General features: G+C 43.4%; 1 protein-coding gene across 2 annotated transcripts in view; it reads left to right on the forward strand.

The window, feature by feature from the left end:
* fhod1 (formin homology 2 domain containing 1) overlaps nt 1-19,823 on the forward strand; it is a 447,258-nt gene that overhangs the window by 333,133 nt on the left and 94,302 nt on the right. For both annotated transcript variants that reach the window (XM_070897918.1, XM_070897917.1), the window contains exon 10: nt 789-1,147. In XM_070897918.1, the coding sequence (XP_070754019.1) occupies nt 789-1,147 (359 nt within the window). The remainder of the gene's footprint in view (nt 1-788; nt 1,148-19,823) is intronic.

Consider the following 19,823-nt stretch of genomic DNA (forward strand, 5'->3'; position numbering starts at 1 on the left):
GGCCCTCCCCTTTAACTGAAGGGGAGGGACTTTGCTACGCGGCAACGCGGTGCTGATGACACCTTCCGACCCGCTCCTGACCTACTTCTGCCCCTCAGCTGCCCCAAACATTGCCCAGACAAATTAAAACATTTTTAGTAGCCAATTTCCCTCTATTCTTTGCCTCATGGATTGGGGCGGAGAGTAATCATCTATTTTGAAATGTGCGCCCGTTTGGGGCAGAGGGCAATGTCGGCCTTGTGTTGTCTTTAATGCAGTATCTGTAAGCCATTCCAAGGGGCTTCACAGAAGTGTTATCAAACAAAATTTGACACCGAGCCAGATAAGGAGATATTGGGACAATGAGGTCAAAGAGGTAGGTTTTAAGGTGCGCCTTAAAGGAGGAGATTGAGGCGGAGAGGTTTAGGGAGGGAATTCCAGAAATTGCCACCTAGGTAGCTAAAGGCACAGCTGCCAATGGTAGAGCGATGAAAATCAGGGAAGCGCAAGATCGCATCCATTAGTTTATCCCAAGAAAATGTAGAATGTTCAAAGCTTCCATCTCGGTGTATTAATGGTTGGGCTCTACCACAATACTGTGTTGGTTTAGATTGTGATTTTCCCCTTCATATCAAAGTGATAATAATTGGTTCTGATTGTTTTCACTCAGATACAGGAGTTGACAGTAGCAATGCTGTTCCAAGGTTTCCAGTCCCCGTGTGTATAAAGCTTTGTTACCAGGAGATCTCTTGAATGAAATGCAAATACTAGATGTGTTCCAGATCTCACTATGATTTTTCTATACTCAGAATGCACTGAAGCATGAAGACGGTGAAGATGATGGACAGATGTCCATCACCCGTAGAGACAGGAGGAAGCTGACCCCAAATGGGGATGATGGACGGAAAAATAGGCGATCTTCAGGACAAAACATGGCTGAGATATCAACAGTGATTAGACCGCACAGCCCAGCACAGACTAGACCGCACAGCCCAACCCCTGAAAGATTGAGCCCTATCAGTCCTGATGCTAAGAGTTCAAAGGTGATTTCCATCCACCCAGCACAACCTGACTCCGAAACCCATTCTGCGATAACTTCAACCACACCTGTAACACCTGCAAGTGACTTAAACTCACCATCTGTAAACCAAGTAAAAGCTTCAACAGAGTAAGTTGCTATGTTGCATGTAACCTGTATGATATTAGTGAATTGTTTTATATTGGACACTAGGACACAGCTGGTATGCTGCATTATGCTTTTCTGTACAGTTATGAATGTGATTTTTCACTCTAACAAGACAGTGATGAGGTCCAACAATAGCAAATATGTGAACAGATGTTTTTTTGTTGAGATGACTAAGTGTAGGGAACCATTCCCTACATTACAAGTAACTAAATTTTTTTTAAGTACTTAATTGACGATAAAATGGTTTGGAACATTCCAAGGTCATGAAAGATGCTATATAAATGCAAGTTCTTTCTTTCTTTCAATGACTGCAGCTGGCCTTTTCTATTGAGCTCTTAATCATTTTAAAATTCACGCTGATTATACATTTTTCATACATATTCAGTTCCATTTTAAAGAAGAGTGGGGTCTATTGATTGCCATTCATATTACCAGCTAAGAAGAATTCAATACATCTTTAATTCTTGGAACGGTGCATGACACTGGCTGACTGGCTTATGTTTCAGTTGTGTTTTATGTGGAGCATCACAGAGATGTAATCCAAGATACTAAGACAGTCCAAACATGTTTTTAGCCCAATTAGTCTCTAATGTGATTGTGCTGATTTTGGAATATTTGGCCCCTTGCCTTTTAACTGTAGCATACCATTGTTCAACCTTTTCTACACAGACTGTGTACAACAGCCAACAACACATTAGATTCTGGCCCGGGAGGAAACATTACTCTGTTGGAAGCTAAGGAATTGCGTGCTCTCTTGTCAAGTTATATTGGAGTGGACTTGGTATTTTAGAGCTGAATATACTTGCTTCTTACTCTGTTGCTCAAGGTTGAATCCAACCCAGAAACAAAAAGAGACATGTGTGTGTCTCTATGTGTGTGTGTATATGAGACACACTTCCTACCTAAATATGAAGGTTTAAACTCGCCTTCCTATGGCATGTCATGTAAAAATATTCACACTGCCCAGCTCATCCACTATCTCAAAAAAGGAGAGAAAAGTCCACAGCCTGCTTGGCATTCCTGATTCAAAGAGTATGGTGAGGAATTAAGTCATGGAGAACCACAATTATTTGAATGTTATTGCGCTAGAAGGGTGCCTCTTACTTCGACATGGCCATATTTAAACATGTTAATTAAAAAAAAATGTATCTGTAAAGCAGATGCAGTAACTGTCCAAACTTATTAAGGAAACAAAATACAGTGCACTGAAGCAAGCACTAAAAAAAAACCCAGTCCTATAAATTGATGTAATAATGCATGAGGATTCCTAACTCCCCCAATGGTCCAGCAAATTTATCCATTAGGAAGGCACCAAATTCAATCTCTGATCTGTTCTGAGTTAACTGGTCATAGTTGGGGCAGCAATGTGGTTGTAACAATTGCTTTGGTGCCCCTGGGTTATGGAGGAAGAAATTTGTTATGATTGTTATCTAGCAACTCTTACTGGAGTAACATGAGTGTGGACATGACATGAGGACAGGATCAAGTCCCGCAGTGATGACCTGCATGAGTCGAACAGCACCTGCTGCTCAGACTCGTGCAAGATTGATGGCCACTTTCACATCTCTCAGAGTCAATAGCTTGAGGAGATCAAATATAATTATTGAGAAAATAAAAACAATGCCCTAATGGGTGGTCAGTATACAATGAAGTGTCTGCATGTGTGCTGAAACCATAGAATGAAGGTAGTTTTCAACATGGGAGGGGGGCAAAATGAAGATAACCCCCCCCCCTCCCCATTTCACTGGGGCTACATAACATGCAAAGTACGTGGTTCAGAGTGTTAAGATCATAGAACCCATACACATCTCTTTACTGCATGATAATTTATAACTGTTGATCTGTAAGTGCTATGTGCAGCTCTAAATAAACGGCACCAGCAACAATCTCGAGCTGACGTAGGAAGTTGGCTTGCCGCACTTTAGTTATGATTTGGTCTGCCATGAACTTTGACTCCTGGCAAAGGAAAGTTAAAAATGAGACCATAGCAAAGATGGCAGTTGTAATTAGAAATCACTCATGTTTTTTCTTATGATTTAAAAAAAAAGTTTTCTGCTTTGCATTCGATGAAACCCGTACAAATATCAAGTCAGAAGTGCACATAAAGTTGTTCTGATCTGGAATGCATTGCCTGAAAGGGTGGTGGAAGCAGATTCAACAACAACTTTAAAAAAACAATTGGATATATACTTGAAAAGGAACATTTTGCAGGGCTATGGGGAAAGAGCAGGAGAGTGGGACTAATTGGATAGCTTGAAGAGGCAGGATGAGCCGAATGACCTTCTGTGCTGTTTGATTCTATGACCATACTGAGGTAGACCTTTTGCTCCGCAGTCTACATCAATCTGTACTTGTACTATCCCGGTTAAACAACACCTCGATTGCAAAATTTTCATCCTTGTTTTCAAATCCCTCCGTGGCCTCACCCCTTCCTATCTCTGTAATCTACTCGAGCCCCACAACTCTCCGAGATGTTTGCGCTCCTCTAATTCCGCCCTCTTGAGCATCCCTGATTATAATCACTCAACCATCAGTGGCCGTGCCTTCTGTTGCCTCAGCTCTAAGCTCAAGAATTATCTGCCTAGACCTCTCCACCTCTCTATCTCTCTTTTGTCTTTCAAGACGCTCCTTAAGACCTACCTCTTTGACCAAGCTGTTGGTGACCTGCCCTAATTTCTCCTTGTGCAGCTTGGTGCCAATTTTTAAAATCTCATAATACTGCTGTGAAGCGCCTTGAGACATTTCACTACGTTAAAGGCGCTATATAAATACAAGTTGTTGTTGCAAGGCTGCTTGGTGCTGGGGGTGTTTTAAATGACTGGCGTTTCATTATTGAACTGTTGTGCACTGCATTGTGGCATATGCTTTGTCTTCTGGAAAGCATCTGCTGCCATCTTATCATGTTAGTCCTATCTACATGAAGCATCCATCAGCAAGTGTTAGAAAATCCAGCCATAAGAACAAGGGCATTATGATCTCAAAATTCATTATTTAACATAGATGAATTGAAAATGAGTCACTACTTACTGTAGATAACATTGCTAGTTTACAGGAAATAAGTTGTCAAGACTAAAGCATTCTTGTTCCTTCTAACAGTAACTAGACATCTGTTAAGCAATATACATAAAATCTATATATCCATTAAAGGGAAACTTTAGGCTTCAAACAACTTTACAGCACATTCCTCCACTATCTAGTGCCTAATACCTAATTTATCACTTCATCTACACAGTAAAATCCAGCTTCATACTGGATGTTTTCAACTCAGAGATTTTTATATCAGCAGATGATTACGTCACATTGCTTGGTTTTGGCCAACATGCCTATTGAAGCAAGTGCTGTGTGTGTTGAATCCGTGTTTGGAGAAAATACACGAATAAAAAATTGAGCAAAGAATGGGAAGAGGTCCAAACAGGTGAAAGGCCAGGAAACGCTATAGAAAATTGCTGGTTTAAATAGCCACAAGACAATTGTCTGGCAAAATGACTTTGAAGTCAGGGCCAATAGCTTTCACTGCACTATCTGGTCAACACCAGTTGCCCATAGGGGCCCCACAAGTTGCTGGTTTAGGCATGCACTGCGCATGCGCCAAAATCCAGAACTTGCAATCTGTAAGGACTGCTTTTACCAGCGCAAGTGTCTTTAAAAAAAATAGAAAAATCAAATGTTATCATTCATTTATATATTAAAAACACTGTCCATGAAGATAAGTTTATTCTTAGCGCTATTAAACCATATTTTAAAAAATGTTAAAAGAATTAATTTTTATATAAAATATTTAATTAAATTGCATTTTAATTAATTTTAAATATGTAATGTGTTTTTTTAAATTTAATGTGTTTGTGTGTTTTGGGGGGTATTCCCATTCATACTTATGGCAGCTCTATAGAACGATGTGGCCTGCCCAGCGGAGCTGATTGAGTGTGGTCAGTGCTTCAATGCTGGGGATGTTAGTTTGGATGAGGAGGCTGATGTTGGTGCATCTGTCCTCCCAGGGGATTTGTAGGATCTAGCGGCGACTTCATTGGTGGTATTTTTCCAGCAACATGAGGTGTCTACTGTACATGGTCCATGTCTCTGAGCCATACAGGAGGGCGGGTATCACTACAGCCCTGTAGACCATGAGCTTGGTGGCAGTTTTGAGGGCCTGGTCTTCAAACACTCTTTTCCTCAGGCGGCCGAAGGCTGCACTGGCGCACTGGAGGCGGTGTTGGATCTCGTCGTCGATGCCTGCTCTTGTTGATAGGAGGCTGCCGAGATTTGGGAAGTGGTCCACGGTGTCCAGGGTCGCGCCGTGGATCTTGATGACTGGGAGGCAGTGCTGTGCAGCGATCAGTTCCCCTGGGCAGGCCACATAGTTCGCATGCCAGACACGAGACTCACAAAGCAAGTGCTCTACTCGGAGCTCCTTCATGGTAAACGAGCCAAGGGTGGGCAGCGGAAATGTTACAAGGACACCCTCAAAGCCTCCCTGATAAAGTGCAACATCCCCACTGACATCTGGGAGTCCCTGGCCAAAAACCGCCCTAAGTGGAGGAAGGATATCCGGGAGGGCGCTGAGCACCACGAGTCTCAACGCCGAGAGCATGCAGAAATCAAGCGCAGGCAGCGAAAAGAGCTTGTGGCAAACCACCCCTTCCCTCAACAACTATCTGTCCCACCTGTGACAAAGTCTGTGGCTCTTGTATTGGACTGTTCAGCCACCAAAGAACTCACTTCAGGAGTGGAAGTAAGTCTTCCTCGATTCCGAGGGACTGCCTATGATGATGATGAGCTCTGTAGAAATGGAATTCCCCATAAGTATGAATGGGAATCTCCCTATTTTCAATGGTTGGGCCGGCCCATGTGATCCCAGGGGAGCGTGCGAAGCATCTGTGCTCCTGGGACACATGGGCCTCTGCACAGGCCTACACGTAGAGACCCAGGAGCGCAAGTCGCCAAACCTCCCGGACCATCGGGTCAGTTGGTAGATTTTTTGCAGGTCAGAGGCATCTGTCCACAGGAAGCCTCCACGCGCCAAATATGGGCCAATGTTTGATTTGTAGTATGGTAATCCGAACTTAAAACTAAATACTCAGGATGGACGCTGTAGGCCGGATTTTCGGCTTTTGGGGTTTTTCAGCGAAAACAGTAGCAATAATTGAAATTTACCATTTTCGCTGCGCTACCATTTATAGCCCAAATATTCAGCCTTTATGTCTGCACCAGGAGCGCATCGATAAGGGTGGCGTTGCACAAGCATTCGCAGTGCAAAACGCGAGTTTCGGCAACTTTAGTTCGGGAGCGGAACGATAGAGGCTTTGGGAGGGGGGAGAAACAAAATAAAATTCCCCCCAAAATTCCAAAAACATTTATAAGACCGTTAACTATCTAATCACTGCAAAAAAATTAAAATATAAAAACTTTAACTTACCTTTTTTGCAGGTTTTCATACTTGCTGCTGCTGGCAGGCTGCACCGACATGTTTGACCTGTCGCTATTCTGGGCGCGGCGTACGGATCGGGAGAGTGCCGAAACTCGGACACAAACGCAATCCGAGTCGTTGCACGTCAGCGCACCTCTCCCCGGCGGTACTTTAAAGCCGCAAACAGGTACCCGAGGATCCCGCCCGGGCTTTGCGGCAGGGTTTTCGCCGCGGAGGGTCAAATCGTGGCGAAAACCCGGTCACAAACCTGCCGAAAATCCGGCCCACTGTGTCTGTCGTGAAATTTGATTAATGGTCTTATTTAAAGGAGAAAGAAAGGCTGGCAGAGTATTTCAAGTTCGAAGTATCCTGTTACCAGTCGCTTTGAAGAAAGAAGTCACCTCGCTACCTGTTATTGTTCAGGTGATGTCATTGATCATGTTCCTTATCTTCTTTCCCTTTGAGAGCCACTCGTTTGGTTCTCCCTTCCTATCACTAGGCCCTACGTAGCCAGAAGTGTATTTTTCAGGGTTGAGAAAATTCTTTGAGCCAGTCCAAACACCAGCTCCCTTTAAAATGAACAGGGCCACACCAAAATGTACACAGGCCTATAACCTACATTACTGGCATCTCAGTAATGTAGGTTATAGGCCTACCCAAACCATTAAAAGCTGCCTTCAGCTGCAGAGAACTGAAGGGATTTAGAGGGGAGAAGATAAATATTTTTGTAGATCAGGAGAGGTGTAGAATCCTTGCTTAACATGAAAGTTCACGATGATCAGTGTCCCAGCTTCTGATAAACTTAGCCGAGTTCACTGGATTCTGACACATTTTAATAAGTGTATCTGTAATGAATTATAATTATTTTTATAGCACAGGTGGAGGCCATTCAGCCTATTGCACCTGCACTGGCTCTCCGAAAGAACCATCCATTTGGGTCCACTTGTCTGCAGATTCCCCAATACTTTCTTTCAAATATTTTTCCACTTTCCCTTTAAAAGCTATTATGGATTCTGCATCCACCATTGTTTATGGTGGGGAATTCCATGTCTGATCAATCCTATGCACATCAAAAAGAATTTCTCCAAATTGTCCCTTTGTTCCTTTGGTGATTATCTTAAATGTATGCCTCCTCTTCCTGTTGTCCCACAAGGAAACTTAAAAAAAGAATTAAATCTTATCTCACTTGGGCCTCTTCTAGTCCTTGATCCAGCTCCTGGTATATTTGGCCAGGTGGGAAAGCCGTTACTTCAGCCCTCTGGTTAAAATAGTAGATCAGGCCCCGATGATGTAACTGGAGCCGGATTTGCTTATTTAAAGACGACCCACCTGGCAGGTGTGTGCTGTTAAAATATAAATAAGGGATAGATTACAAAAGCAAAGCGTCTTGATTTTAGGTGGGGGGAGGGGATAGTTAAATTGGATTGGGGGACTTACCCCTCCTTTCCCGCCCTGATCTGGTTGCTGCAATATTAAATTGCAGGTGGCAATGCCACCTGCCCCAAGCCGGGTGGGTCACCTTTAAGGACGTGACTGCTGCCAACGAACCAGAAGTAGTTGCGCCTGTGCAGTTCCAGTATTTTGCTTCGTTTGTTGTCGCCGGACTTCCCAAAGTGAGGAATAAAGAAGCGGATTTTTTAAAAATCTTGTTCATTCGTAGTTTAATTTATTAATTGTGTGAATTGTAGAATTTATTCAGGTAGGAGCCACTTGTTTGAAACGGGATTGTGATTTGCCTTAGTGTTTCTGATCAGACATTCACTCCCAGGAGTCACTCCATATTTATAAAACCAAGCATCCCTTATACTTTTTTGTAACAGCTTTACCTACTTGTACTCCCACTTTTAAACAATTATCACAAGAAACAGATTAGGACTGCAGATAGAATGACAACTTTGAACCGGACACTCCGATTTCCTGTCAGGAAATTGCTCAGATACAGCTGGTTTAATCAGGGTTGGAAGAATGTTGATGTTCCTGAAACACAGTTGATCTGATTTTGGAATCCGTAACATCCTCAGCCAAATGGAGCCAAAGTTGAGATTTTTCTGAATATTTGTCTGATGCCAATTCAAAGAGATGGTAACATTGGTCCCTATGAGTGACGGTAGATGGTAATGGTGTACTAGTGCCCAATGAATTGCCAGACACCTCGCTCTTTGAGTGGGAATGGTGCAAATTCCTACTGGTTATAATTGGAAATGACCTCGTATAAGAGAGGGGCTGTGGGGCCGGGAGTGAATGACTCATCTCCCTGAGACCTCCAGCTACACCAGACATGACATTCTAAGTGTGTCTTACATATTTAATCAATTACAATTTAACTGCTGTGCTAATAGTGTTGCATGTAAACATTGTCAGTGTTTTATGCCACAGAAATATTTAACTCGTCATTCATTTTCTCAACACCTTTTAAGCGAGCTGTGTAGTATTTCTGATCAGAACAAGACCCCCAGAATTATAACATGACATACAGTGTGTTGACAGAAAGCAGTGAAATGTGATTCCAATTATATTCGGTAAATTGTATCCCTAAAAGTTGATATGTTGGCACTGTGGCCTCAGCTAGATCTAATACGGAAATCTGGTACCTTTTGAAACGTACTTAATATGATTACCAAATATTTGTAGGAATCTGTCAATCCGTAGCTTGCCTTTCCTTTCACTGCAGACTAAAATTTGCAATAAAAGCAGAAAATTCTGGGAATGCGCAGCAGGTCAGGCAGCTACCGGAAGAGAAGGATACGTTAGCGGATCAGGAGGGATCATGCATGAGCACCGGCACAGTGAGGAAGAAGAATCTCTTTTGATATGACTGATCAAAACCAAGAGGGGATAAAGCAAATAGAGGTCAGGAGGAGAAACTACTAACTATGTTTACAATGAAGCAGTATAGCAGTGCTGGTCAGTCCTGTAAGTGGTCTGAGCGTCTTGCACGATTTGCCCGATATCTAATCATAACACAGCAAAAGCTGGGGCTGTAGCAATAGGAACCCCTTATGATCAGCAGTCAATATAGTGTCTTTCACACATACCCGAATGTATGCTTCTCAAATCTTTCTGAAGAGAGACTGAAACGCTTGATGAGATAAAGCCGCTTAGAATCATAGGGGCCGAAATTTGCTAACGTTCCGTTTGGGGGTGGTAACCGAGGCGAAGCGGGCCTTCCCCACATGTCCCACCCCGGCCGCAAAATTGAGGTTACACACCCCGAGAGAAAGTGGAGCGCATTCCACTTCCTCTCGGGGGTGGGACCAGGGCAGTAAGCGCGCAAATTTTCCAGCGTTACACAGAACGCTGCATAGCGCTGGTGCGAACACAGAGCCCTCCCCTTCCATTAAAGGGCAGGGCACGCCGCGAGCTCTGCAGTGGGACGAGGGGCCACCATCAGGGATCGGGGTGCCATGGCCGCAGCCCGGCACAGAGGCGGAGTGCCAGGCTGTACCATTGCGGCACGGACCCCGCAAAACCGTCACCGAAAGGCCAGACCAGTAAGTCGGCAATTTCAAGAAAATGGCAGCATGCATTTCCCCATTAATTTTTGGCCCGCGAGTGGAGTGCCGCCTGGTTCGCGACACACAAGGCTGGCGTTGACCTCGCCAGGGCAGCCTCACGGGGCGCTACCCAATTTCTGTGCCGGGGCGAAAACGGGTTGCTGCACACAGCGTTGACATCATCATCGCCGGCACAGCGGTCTGGGGCACTGCTGGTTTGCGCCTCTGGTAACGCCCGCCCCCCCCCCCTCCGCTCCCACCCCGGGCAAAAAATTGTTTGCATCCCCCATTAACGCTAAAGGGGGAAATAAACTATGCGAATTTCTCCCCCATAGAGTCATAGAATGATACAGCACTGAAGGAGGCCATTTGGTCCATCGTGCCTGTGCTGGCTCTTTGAAGGAGCAATCCAATTAGTCCTTTTCCCATAGCCCTGCAAATTTTGACCATTCAAGTATTTATCCAATTCTCTTTTGAAAGTTATTATTGAATCTGTTTCCACCACCCTTTTCAGGCAGTGCATTCCAGATCATCATAAATCGCTGCATTAAAATAAAGCAGCAAGTTGTTATGATCGCCCCTTTGGTTCTTTTCCAAATACATCAAATCTGTGTCCTCTGGTTACCGATCCTTCTGCCACTGGAAAGGGTTTCTCCTTATTTACACTATCAAAACCATTCATGATTTTGAATGCGTCTATTAAATCTTCCCATAATCTTCTCTGCTCTAAGGAGAACAAGCCAGCTTCTCTAGTCTCTCCACATAACTGATGTCCCACATCCGTGATGCCATTCTAGTAAATCTTCTCTGCACCCTCTCTTAAGGCTTTGATAGTCCTCCTAAAGTGTCGTGCCCAGAATTGGACACAATACTCCAACTGAAGCCTCATCAATGATTTATAAAGATTTAGGAATCATTAACCTGCTTTTACATATACTGTGAATTTTCGGCTTTGCCGTTTTCGCGGCAAAAATGGAGGCAGGGTGGGAAATTTACTGCCCAATTAACGTTGCGCTTTGTGGAGCAACTTTCATCATTTGGGCCTTGTGCCGGGGCGCAAAAGGGAGGTATTGTACAATTTTCGTAGCGCAAAAACGAGATCCTTGCCAACTTTAGTGTGTGGCCGGGAGTGCTCCAAGAGAGGCCTTTGGAGGGGAAAAAATTTACAAAAACGTTCAAAAACATTGACAGCACCCTTACCACACAAATCGTTGCAAAAATAAAAAAAATTAAAAACTGTAACCTACTGTTTTTTCCAGTTTATCCAAGTCACCGCTACCGGCAGGACTGCACCGCTGTGTTTTCCCTGGCGGATCATCGCGGGGCATGTTTCGCGGCATACGGGTTGGCCGGTTGATAAAACTTCTGCCTGTGTCGCAATGCGAGTCGTTGCACACCCAGCGCAGCTCTCCCCAGCGGTGCTTCGAACCGCCTCCGCAAAAACCAACCCAAGGATTGCGGCCGGACGAAAAACAGCTAACCGCCCCATTTTTTGCCGTGTAGGGTCAAAACGCGGCAAAAACCCAATCGCAAACGACCCGAAAATCCAGCCCAATAAATTGAGTAACAGTTAAAGCAACTTCCCCTTACTTTACTCAATTCAAAAGATTGGATGGAAAAAATAACAAACCACATGCCCTGTCCTTTCAGGGCTGACTTGCTTTTTAAAAATTCATTCACGGGATGTGAGCGTCGCTGGCAAGGCCAGCATTTATTGGCCATTCCTAATTGCCCTTGAGAAGGTGAATCGCCTTATTGGTCTAACTGAGTGGCTTGCTAGGGCATTTCGGAGGGCGGTTAAGAGTCAACCGTATTGCTGTGGGTCTGGAGTCACATATAGGCCAGACCGGGTAAGGACAGCAGATTTCCTTCCCTAAAGGACATTAGTGAACCAGATGGATTTGTACAACAATCTGGCAGTTTCATGGTCACCATTACTGATGGTAGCTTTTTATTCCAGAATTATTTAATTAACTGAATTTAAATTCCCCAGCTGCTGTGGGGAATCACATCTCCAGATCATTAGTCTAGGCCTCTGGATTACTGATCCAGTAACATAACCACTATGCTACCATACCCGGTAGAATGTTGCTCACTTCCCAGTAGTTGAACCAGCACCGAAACAATACCTCGCCATTGATTTTTGGACAATTCATTTTGTGTGAAGTGTTTTGAGTTGTTCTGAGAGATGTGATAAAGCACCACATCAGTGCAAATTCTCCTGCTCTTTACACAAAACATTTGGTTGACCTGCATCTTTATTCTTGTGGTTGTGCTAGTTTACTAGTTTATCAGTGTGTAATATTGAGTGTCTAGGAATTAAGGCAGTTGCATCTTTAAAAGTGAGTTTACTAAAAGGAAATGGGAATGCAACAACCCTGTGTTTATAAGGATTATCTAAATAGAGGTTCATCTGATAGTTACTGCAGGTAAAATTAATTGTACCAAGTTAATGTTGGTCAGCCAGTGACTCAGTTGGTAGCACTCTCGCCTCTGAGTCAGAAGATTGTGTGTTCAAGTCCCACTTCAGAGACTTGAGCACAAAAATCTAGACTGACACTCCAGTATAGTACTGAGGGAGTGCTGCACTGATGGAGGTGTCATCTTTCAGATGAGATGTTAAACTGAGGTCTGCTCTCTCAGGTAGATGTAAAAAATCCCATGGCACTATTTCGAAGAAGAGGAGGGGAGTTATCCACGGTGTCCTGGCCAATATTGATCCCTCAATCAACATCACTAAAAACAGATTATCTGGTCATTATCCCTGTGCTGTTTGAGGGAGCTTGTTGTGTGAAAATTTCCTGCATTACAGCAGTGACTACACTGCGAAAAATACGTAATTGGCTGTAAAGCACTTGGACCTTCCTGAGGATGTGAAAGGTGCTGTACAAATGCAAGTCTTTCTTTCTTCTTTCTTTGGTAGATATATCCATTTATGAGCTCCAACAGGTAGCACCATTCTCCCAACTGCAACCTAGATCTCATTATTTACCTGGACGTATTTCATCCATGGAGCAGCACCGGTATTTTGGTGCCGCCTGCTGATTAACACCAGCGGTGTGGGGAATTTGTGGTGTAATGTGGGCTTTCCAGCGTAAAGCTCAGCAGGAGGCCAAAGGTCACGTCAGTGTCCCACTGGCAGTGAAGGGAAACGGGGAAGAAAGGAGCGAGCCTGTAGACCATGTACGGAACAGTTGCCATGCTTGCTACATAAATATTACCTGCCACCCGATATTTGTTGATTTTTTTTTAAAAGATTATGAAATGAATGCATCTGTGTTCTCTGCAATACTAATCTTTCCCCAAATGGTTCGTGTTTACATGTGCAGTATTCGTGCCAGCTTTCAGTGAGACTTACGTACTTGACACACAATTAGTTGATAAATAATTGGCTATGGAATTTTGAATAAATGAATTATAATTCCTTGATATCTTAAGCAGTTGTGTCCAGCTTTGCTCGGGGTTGACGTTCTGGTGACGCTGTCATAAAGATAAAAGAGATCTTATCGGAGATGAACTACAAACGTTGCAGTGGAGTTCTAGGCAATCTGATGCTCTTTAGGAATTTTTTTAAATATTTGCTGGGAATCTGCTGAGGGATTTGCAGTTCTTTGCAGGTGTTCAGTTCCCAAGGTTTCATCCATTGATTTACTGACCCACAAACACTGTCAGCCTCCCGTAATGCTGCCAGAAAATGCTATCCCCCCCCGCTCCCCCACCTGCCCACGGATGGGCAAAAAATGAAAGTGTAAAAGAAGAACCTTGGCAAAGGAGACGTTTGAATTTCCGGCCTCCATCTGAGGTGTTTTCCACTTGTCAGCCTCCACCCTCGTCTACAATCTGCCAAGTCCTGCCAGGCTCCTCATGGCCGTTAGCTGCTGAAGCGGGTTTAGCGGCTGCAGGCACTGGTGTGCTTTAGCAGGAGTGGCGTGATCCAAAATGGATGAGCGGGCATCAACTCAGGGTTGTACGTGATTGACGTCGCGCTCCGACTCGTTTCAATACTTTCGGCGAGCTGCTGACCTGCTGCCGCAGGACTCACCGGCAGCGGCCGAAAATGCGACGGCCACCATTTATTTCCCTGAATCGGGCGGTAACGCCCGATGCTAAACCCCAAAATTTTTACCCCGTATTGTTTAAAGGAGCTCTGGTCATAAGTGAATTTGTAGCAGACTTTCAGTATTTTGAATTGAAATACTGCATTTTCATCTGAAGATTAGGTCTTAAATCTTTGCCTTTCCCCCCCCCCCCCCCCCCTCACCTCCCTCTTCGAAGTGTTCACCCCTTGCTGGGTTGCCCAAGTGCCCATTAATCATGCTGGAGCCTTGACTACGAGTGTTGGAGTGCCATTCAACCACCGTACCAGCGTCTGACCTCCACATGTGCACTTTAAGCAGTAATTGGGAGTACGAACCCTGGCCAGTTTCCCCCATCTCTAACCCGGGGACACCAGGACAATTCTGGCACCTACAACAGTGACTGAGATCAAGTCACTCAACACAAAGACCGAGGATTAAACCTGGGATTCTTCTGGTCTGCACCGAGTTGTTGTTGGAGTATGATGTTTACCTTTATGTCTCTGAGTCAGAAGGTTGTGGGTTCAAGTCCCACTCCAGGAACTTCAGCACATAAATCTAGGCTGACACTCCAGTGCAGTACTGAGGGAGCGCAGCACTGTTGGAGGTACCGTCTTTCAGATGAGACGTTAAACCGAGGTCCCCTCTGCTCTCTTAGGTGGACGTAAAAGATCCCATGCCACTATTTCGAAGAAGAGCAGGGGAGTTATCCCTGGTGTTCTGGCCAATATTACTCCCTCAATCAATATGACAAAAAAACAGATTATCTGGTCATTATCACATTGCTGTTTGTGGGAGTTTGTTCTGTGCAAGTTGGCTGCCGCGTTTCCTACATTATAACAGTGACTACACTCCAAAAGTACTTCATTGGCTGTAAAGCGCTTTGAGACGTCCGGTGGTCGTGAAAGGCGCTATATAAATGCAAGTCTTTCTTTCTTTAAATCCATCCAATACCTTTTTCCACAGCTTCATGCTATCTTTGACTATTAGTTCGTCTCCCATGTTATTCTATTCCTATTTCAGTACCTACTGCCATCAACACAGCATCGTGATATATCAAGGCAGCACAGATGGCACAAGTCATGCTGGATCCTCACGCTCTTCACAGAAATGCAACCAGCTCAGTCGGGAGAAAGCTGCTTTTTTGAAGTTAATTGAGCATATGATGGAAGGAGTCAGATTATCATTATTTTAATGGTGGGAAAATTCTTTCTCCTTCCTCCAAAACATTTTCTTCAAGTGTTCATGGTTCATTATTTCCCTCCAACACCCCCCATCCCCACTCCCCCCAACAATGAATGCAATATACACTTGTGATAATGGTGAGAATTAAATGAGAGTGAACCTTTTTTGGAATATATTTATGAGGAGGCAGTCTCATAAGACCAGAGACTATTTTAAAGTGTTGCTGTTTTTCTGGTCAAGTTAGTTAGTAGTTTTGCTGTTGCTCTAAAGGAACAAATGTTTCCAACACTTGTCCTGAGTAAGTGTATGTGAGGTTGTGAGTAATGGTTCAACACCAAGAATAAATAAACACGAGCAGACTGCAGTGGTGCCAAGCTAAGCTGGAACCATGGTGAATGTCTAAACCTATTAAATCTGGCCAACACACACGTTATAGGATTGTTAGTTAGAAAATGATGGCTGAACTCAATAGCGCAAAGTATTAACCCATTTGGTACTGACTGTCAGTTATAGTTTTCACAAAATGCATTTTCTATTATAACCAAAATAGTGCTGCAATATTTTAGCATCAGCCCCTTCCTTACGACATTAACTTTCTCCTATGGTTAATAAAGAAAAGACAGATTTGCATTTATATAGCACCTTTCTTGACCCGAGGACATCTCAAAGTGCTTTACAGTCACTCAAGTACTTTTGAAGTGTAGTCACTGTTGTAATGTAGGAATCACGGCTGCCAATTTGCACATAGCAAGCTCCCACAAACAGCAATGAAATAAATGACCTGATTATATGTTATTAGTATTGGTTGAGGGATAAATATTGAGCAGGTCACCGGAGAATTCCCCTGCTCTTCTTCAAATAGTGCCATGAGACATTTTACATCAACCTGAGAGGGAAGATGGAGCCTCGGTTGGTTTAACATTTTACCTGAAAGACGGCACCTCCGGCACTGCAGCACTCTCTCAGTACTGAACTGAAGTGTCATCCTAGTTTATGTGCTGAAGTCTCTTAAGTGAGGCTGGAATCCGCAGCCTCCTGACTCAGAGTTGAGAGTGCTACCAACTGAGCCAAGTGTAACATCATTTACAATCATGAACATGTTTGCTAGGAATTAGGGATGGAGAATGGTTTCTTGCATATACTGCCTTTCTATAATAATGTTGACACATGTAACATACCTACTTCTCCCCATGTTCTCTCTTAATGCTCTTCTATCACAACTGAATGATGATTTCAACTCTATACTGTTAATATGAGGGAGAAATGATAACCAAAGGTGACCCTGGAATAGTTTCAATTTTACACTCACTGGATTTGCGATTTCTCTTTGTGCTGATGTGCAATCTGGAGCCTAACTGCACTAAAATCTCGCTGCAATCCAGTCCATCAGAAGCAGTGTGAATACCACTTCGAGAGGGACCCTCCCTCCACTTCATACTTTGCACTGACTGCTGTTTATTCTACATCCAACCTGAAGAAAACTTTTTACACTTGAAATTAAAAAGTTTGAAAACTTCCCAAACCGTTCACTGGATCACCTCTATTGTTTTTAATGTTATTAAAGAGCTGATTGTCAGCTCCTTACTAACTTGAAACAATTCCCCTGTGTGATGATCTGTGTGTGTGTTTATCAGAGCTCCACTTAGGTCAGAGAATGATGTGAAGATGGCAGTGTAACTTGGTGCTGCTGATGCCCCTTGCAAGGGCCAGTCTCAAATTGGAACCTTCAAAATAAAGAGCATTGTTACGTGCTCACCATTAAAATAATACCCAGTAATAAGTTCATGCAGTAACTTGATTGAAATTCCCCTATTGTCCCAAAAGCTATCTACCCATCTAGTTCTGCACTTAAGTTTGGCTCCAGTTTGCTTATATTAACTGAAGGAACTAATTGAAACAACCTTTAAGAAAGTACATTGTACACAGCGACTGTCAGCTAAAGGCCCATTGATTAAAATTCAAAATGCTCAATCATGCTTTGAGAATCATGAATCAGTTTATATTATCAGCCACATTAAATATGAATAGCCTCAGTCAATTGTTCGGTTAGGGTATGACCTATCATTGACACTGACTCTGACCTACGTGTGGGCTGAAGTTTTTTTCCTGTTTACTAATCAGTATCTGGGCACTCCACAGCACAATAATAGTCCCATGGCGGCTAATGTAGCGGATTAGAGAAAGATGAAAGTTAGCCGAATGGTAATTAGGTGGACAGAACAAATGTGAAAACATGAAAGTAATGTAGCACCATTTCTTCATATCTAGAGATCTTATTTGGGTTTTATGTCATTCCAAGCTATTGCCGCACTCAGATAATGAACAGTACATAAATGCAAGTTATTATTTTATGGTCATTTGAGGCAGGTCCTCATGAGCATCCTTTCTCCTTTGTATAAGTTATTATAATTTTAAAACTCTGGTATTTATTACCTCTAGGATTAGTTAGTAGCCATAAGGTGTTACTTGTAGGAAGGTTCATAGATAGAAGTGTGCTATGAAGAATTAGTACCTTTTGGAGAGCTTTGCAGTATGAATATCATCTCGACGGAGTTCTGTTCCTTTAAAGTCCTTTCATAATAGGCAGTCCCTCGAAATCGAGGAAGACTTGCTTCCACTCAAAGTGAGTTCTTAGGTGACTGAATAGTCCAATTCGTGAATTACGGTCTCTGTCACAGGTGGGACTAATCCGCCCGTCATCAACATCAAATATAGCCCCAAAGCGGCAATGGCAGCAGAAGCAGTGCCGCAAAAAAATCAAAGCTGGGGCACTCAAAGACCCAGCTAAGAGAGCCCTATACAGCCAGCGCCTCACTGCTAACCTGGCGACCCTTGATGACCCCAAAAGTCCTCTATGATACATATTAGTCTACATAATGTTAAAGACTGCTTAATAAGGCATTCAATATAGATCTCATCCTGTGACTGAGCAGGCCTGAATAACTCTGGAGTGATGCAGGTACCATGAGCTGGAATGACTGGGGTAGATTTTGGCTTTTTGCGATAGTGTAAAACAGAAGCTAGCAAATTGGCAACCCGTTTTACATTGCTCCAGATTTTTATTTCCATTGTAGTCAGTCCTGCCAATTGGGATTACATTCCACATTATAGGCAGGTATGATCCCAGTGCTGTGTTTGAATAGTTTGGCATGAATCTAGTTTAAATCTTTTTTCTTTTTAGCATTCAAAAGTATAAAAATGTCGATTTTAGCAGCAGTTAATAGACTAGTTGGCTTTAGCATTGACTACAACAGCCACTTTCAATGCTTTGCAATAATGGATATTAAAATACTTTACAGTGGCCCATATGTCCCAAAGATAGCTTTCAGACTGGCAGTGACTGCTGCAGTCCTGGAACTGACTGCAGTAGGAAATCCGAGCCAGTATCTGAATAAATTCTGCAAATACAAGCCCGCTGAATAACACATTGGCAAGCCCAGATGTACGGTGCAAATGCGCACTTAATGGTCTGGAATTTGTGGTCAGGATGACGACGAACTGGCAGCATTTGTTGTCATTCTGCCCTTGAAACTGACCCCAACTTTGGGATTTGGTGCATGTGCAGGCACATTCGGAAATCGTGAAGTTGCGGTCAGTCATTGACAGCTCCGAAACAGGCTGCGCCGTGCCCCCTCCCCCCCTCCACCCCCCCCCCAACCCCCCGCCTCAGAGCAGCAATCAGTAAAATCTCGCAAATCAGTGAAACTGACGAAAACTTCGTCTCTTCCGCAGTAGTACGCTGTTAAATCCCCCACTAAAAGTTTGACCCAAAGGGATTAGATGTAACTGGGTTTGGACAGTGTTATTACTGCTAAACAAATGTTAAGAGCCTGTAAAACTAATTTTAATTTTGTGCCATGTGAAATTTGTCCATTTTCATAAAAATTGTATATTTTTAGAAACTTTTCAAGAACAATTTTTGTTAATTTTTTTTAAAGTTTATTCATCTTTATTTCAGGTTTGCCTTTTCCCCACGTGCGAGCCCCTTTCTTTGTTTTGTTTTCGCGAATATTTTTTTAAAAGTTAGAATTTTAAGAGCTTACTTACTTGCTTGATCATTTTCTGTGAGAATTCTGCGTTTTGATTAGCTGCTTAGCCAGCCTGTTGACATCGCAGCAGTTTGCACAAGGGGATCTCCACTATACTTTGTTCATTTGAGTTGAAGGTTAGAAAACCCGAAGTTCTCCACACAGGGATCACGAGATCCTTGTGCTGAGTGTATTTCAGGGCCAGCGGTGAACACCTTCACTGCTGACTGCAAATTGCAGACTATTATTTTATTTCCCAGTGATCAACTGTGAATTATCACTTGTGCTTGGTGATCACATTACTCCATTCTCATCTTGCATCAGCAACACATGGTGCACCTTCTGGTAATGAAACGGACACAATTTAAAATCATTTAACACTCTGAATGCCACAGTCTGTTGTCCGCAGATATGTGGGATGATCTTAAAGCCGTAATCTCATTTGAGGAGTGCAGGCGACAGTTCGAAATC

Source organism: Pristiophorus japonicus, chromosome 13 (assembly GCF_044704955.1).
Source record: "Pristiophorus japonicus isolate sPriJap1 chromosome 13, sPriJap1.hap1, whole genome shotgun sequence".
NCBI lineage: Eukaryota > Metazoa > Chordata > Chondrichthyes > Pristiophoridae > Pristiophorus > Pristiophorus japonicus.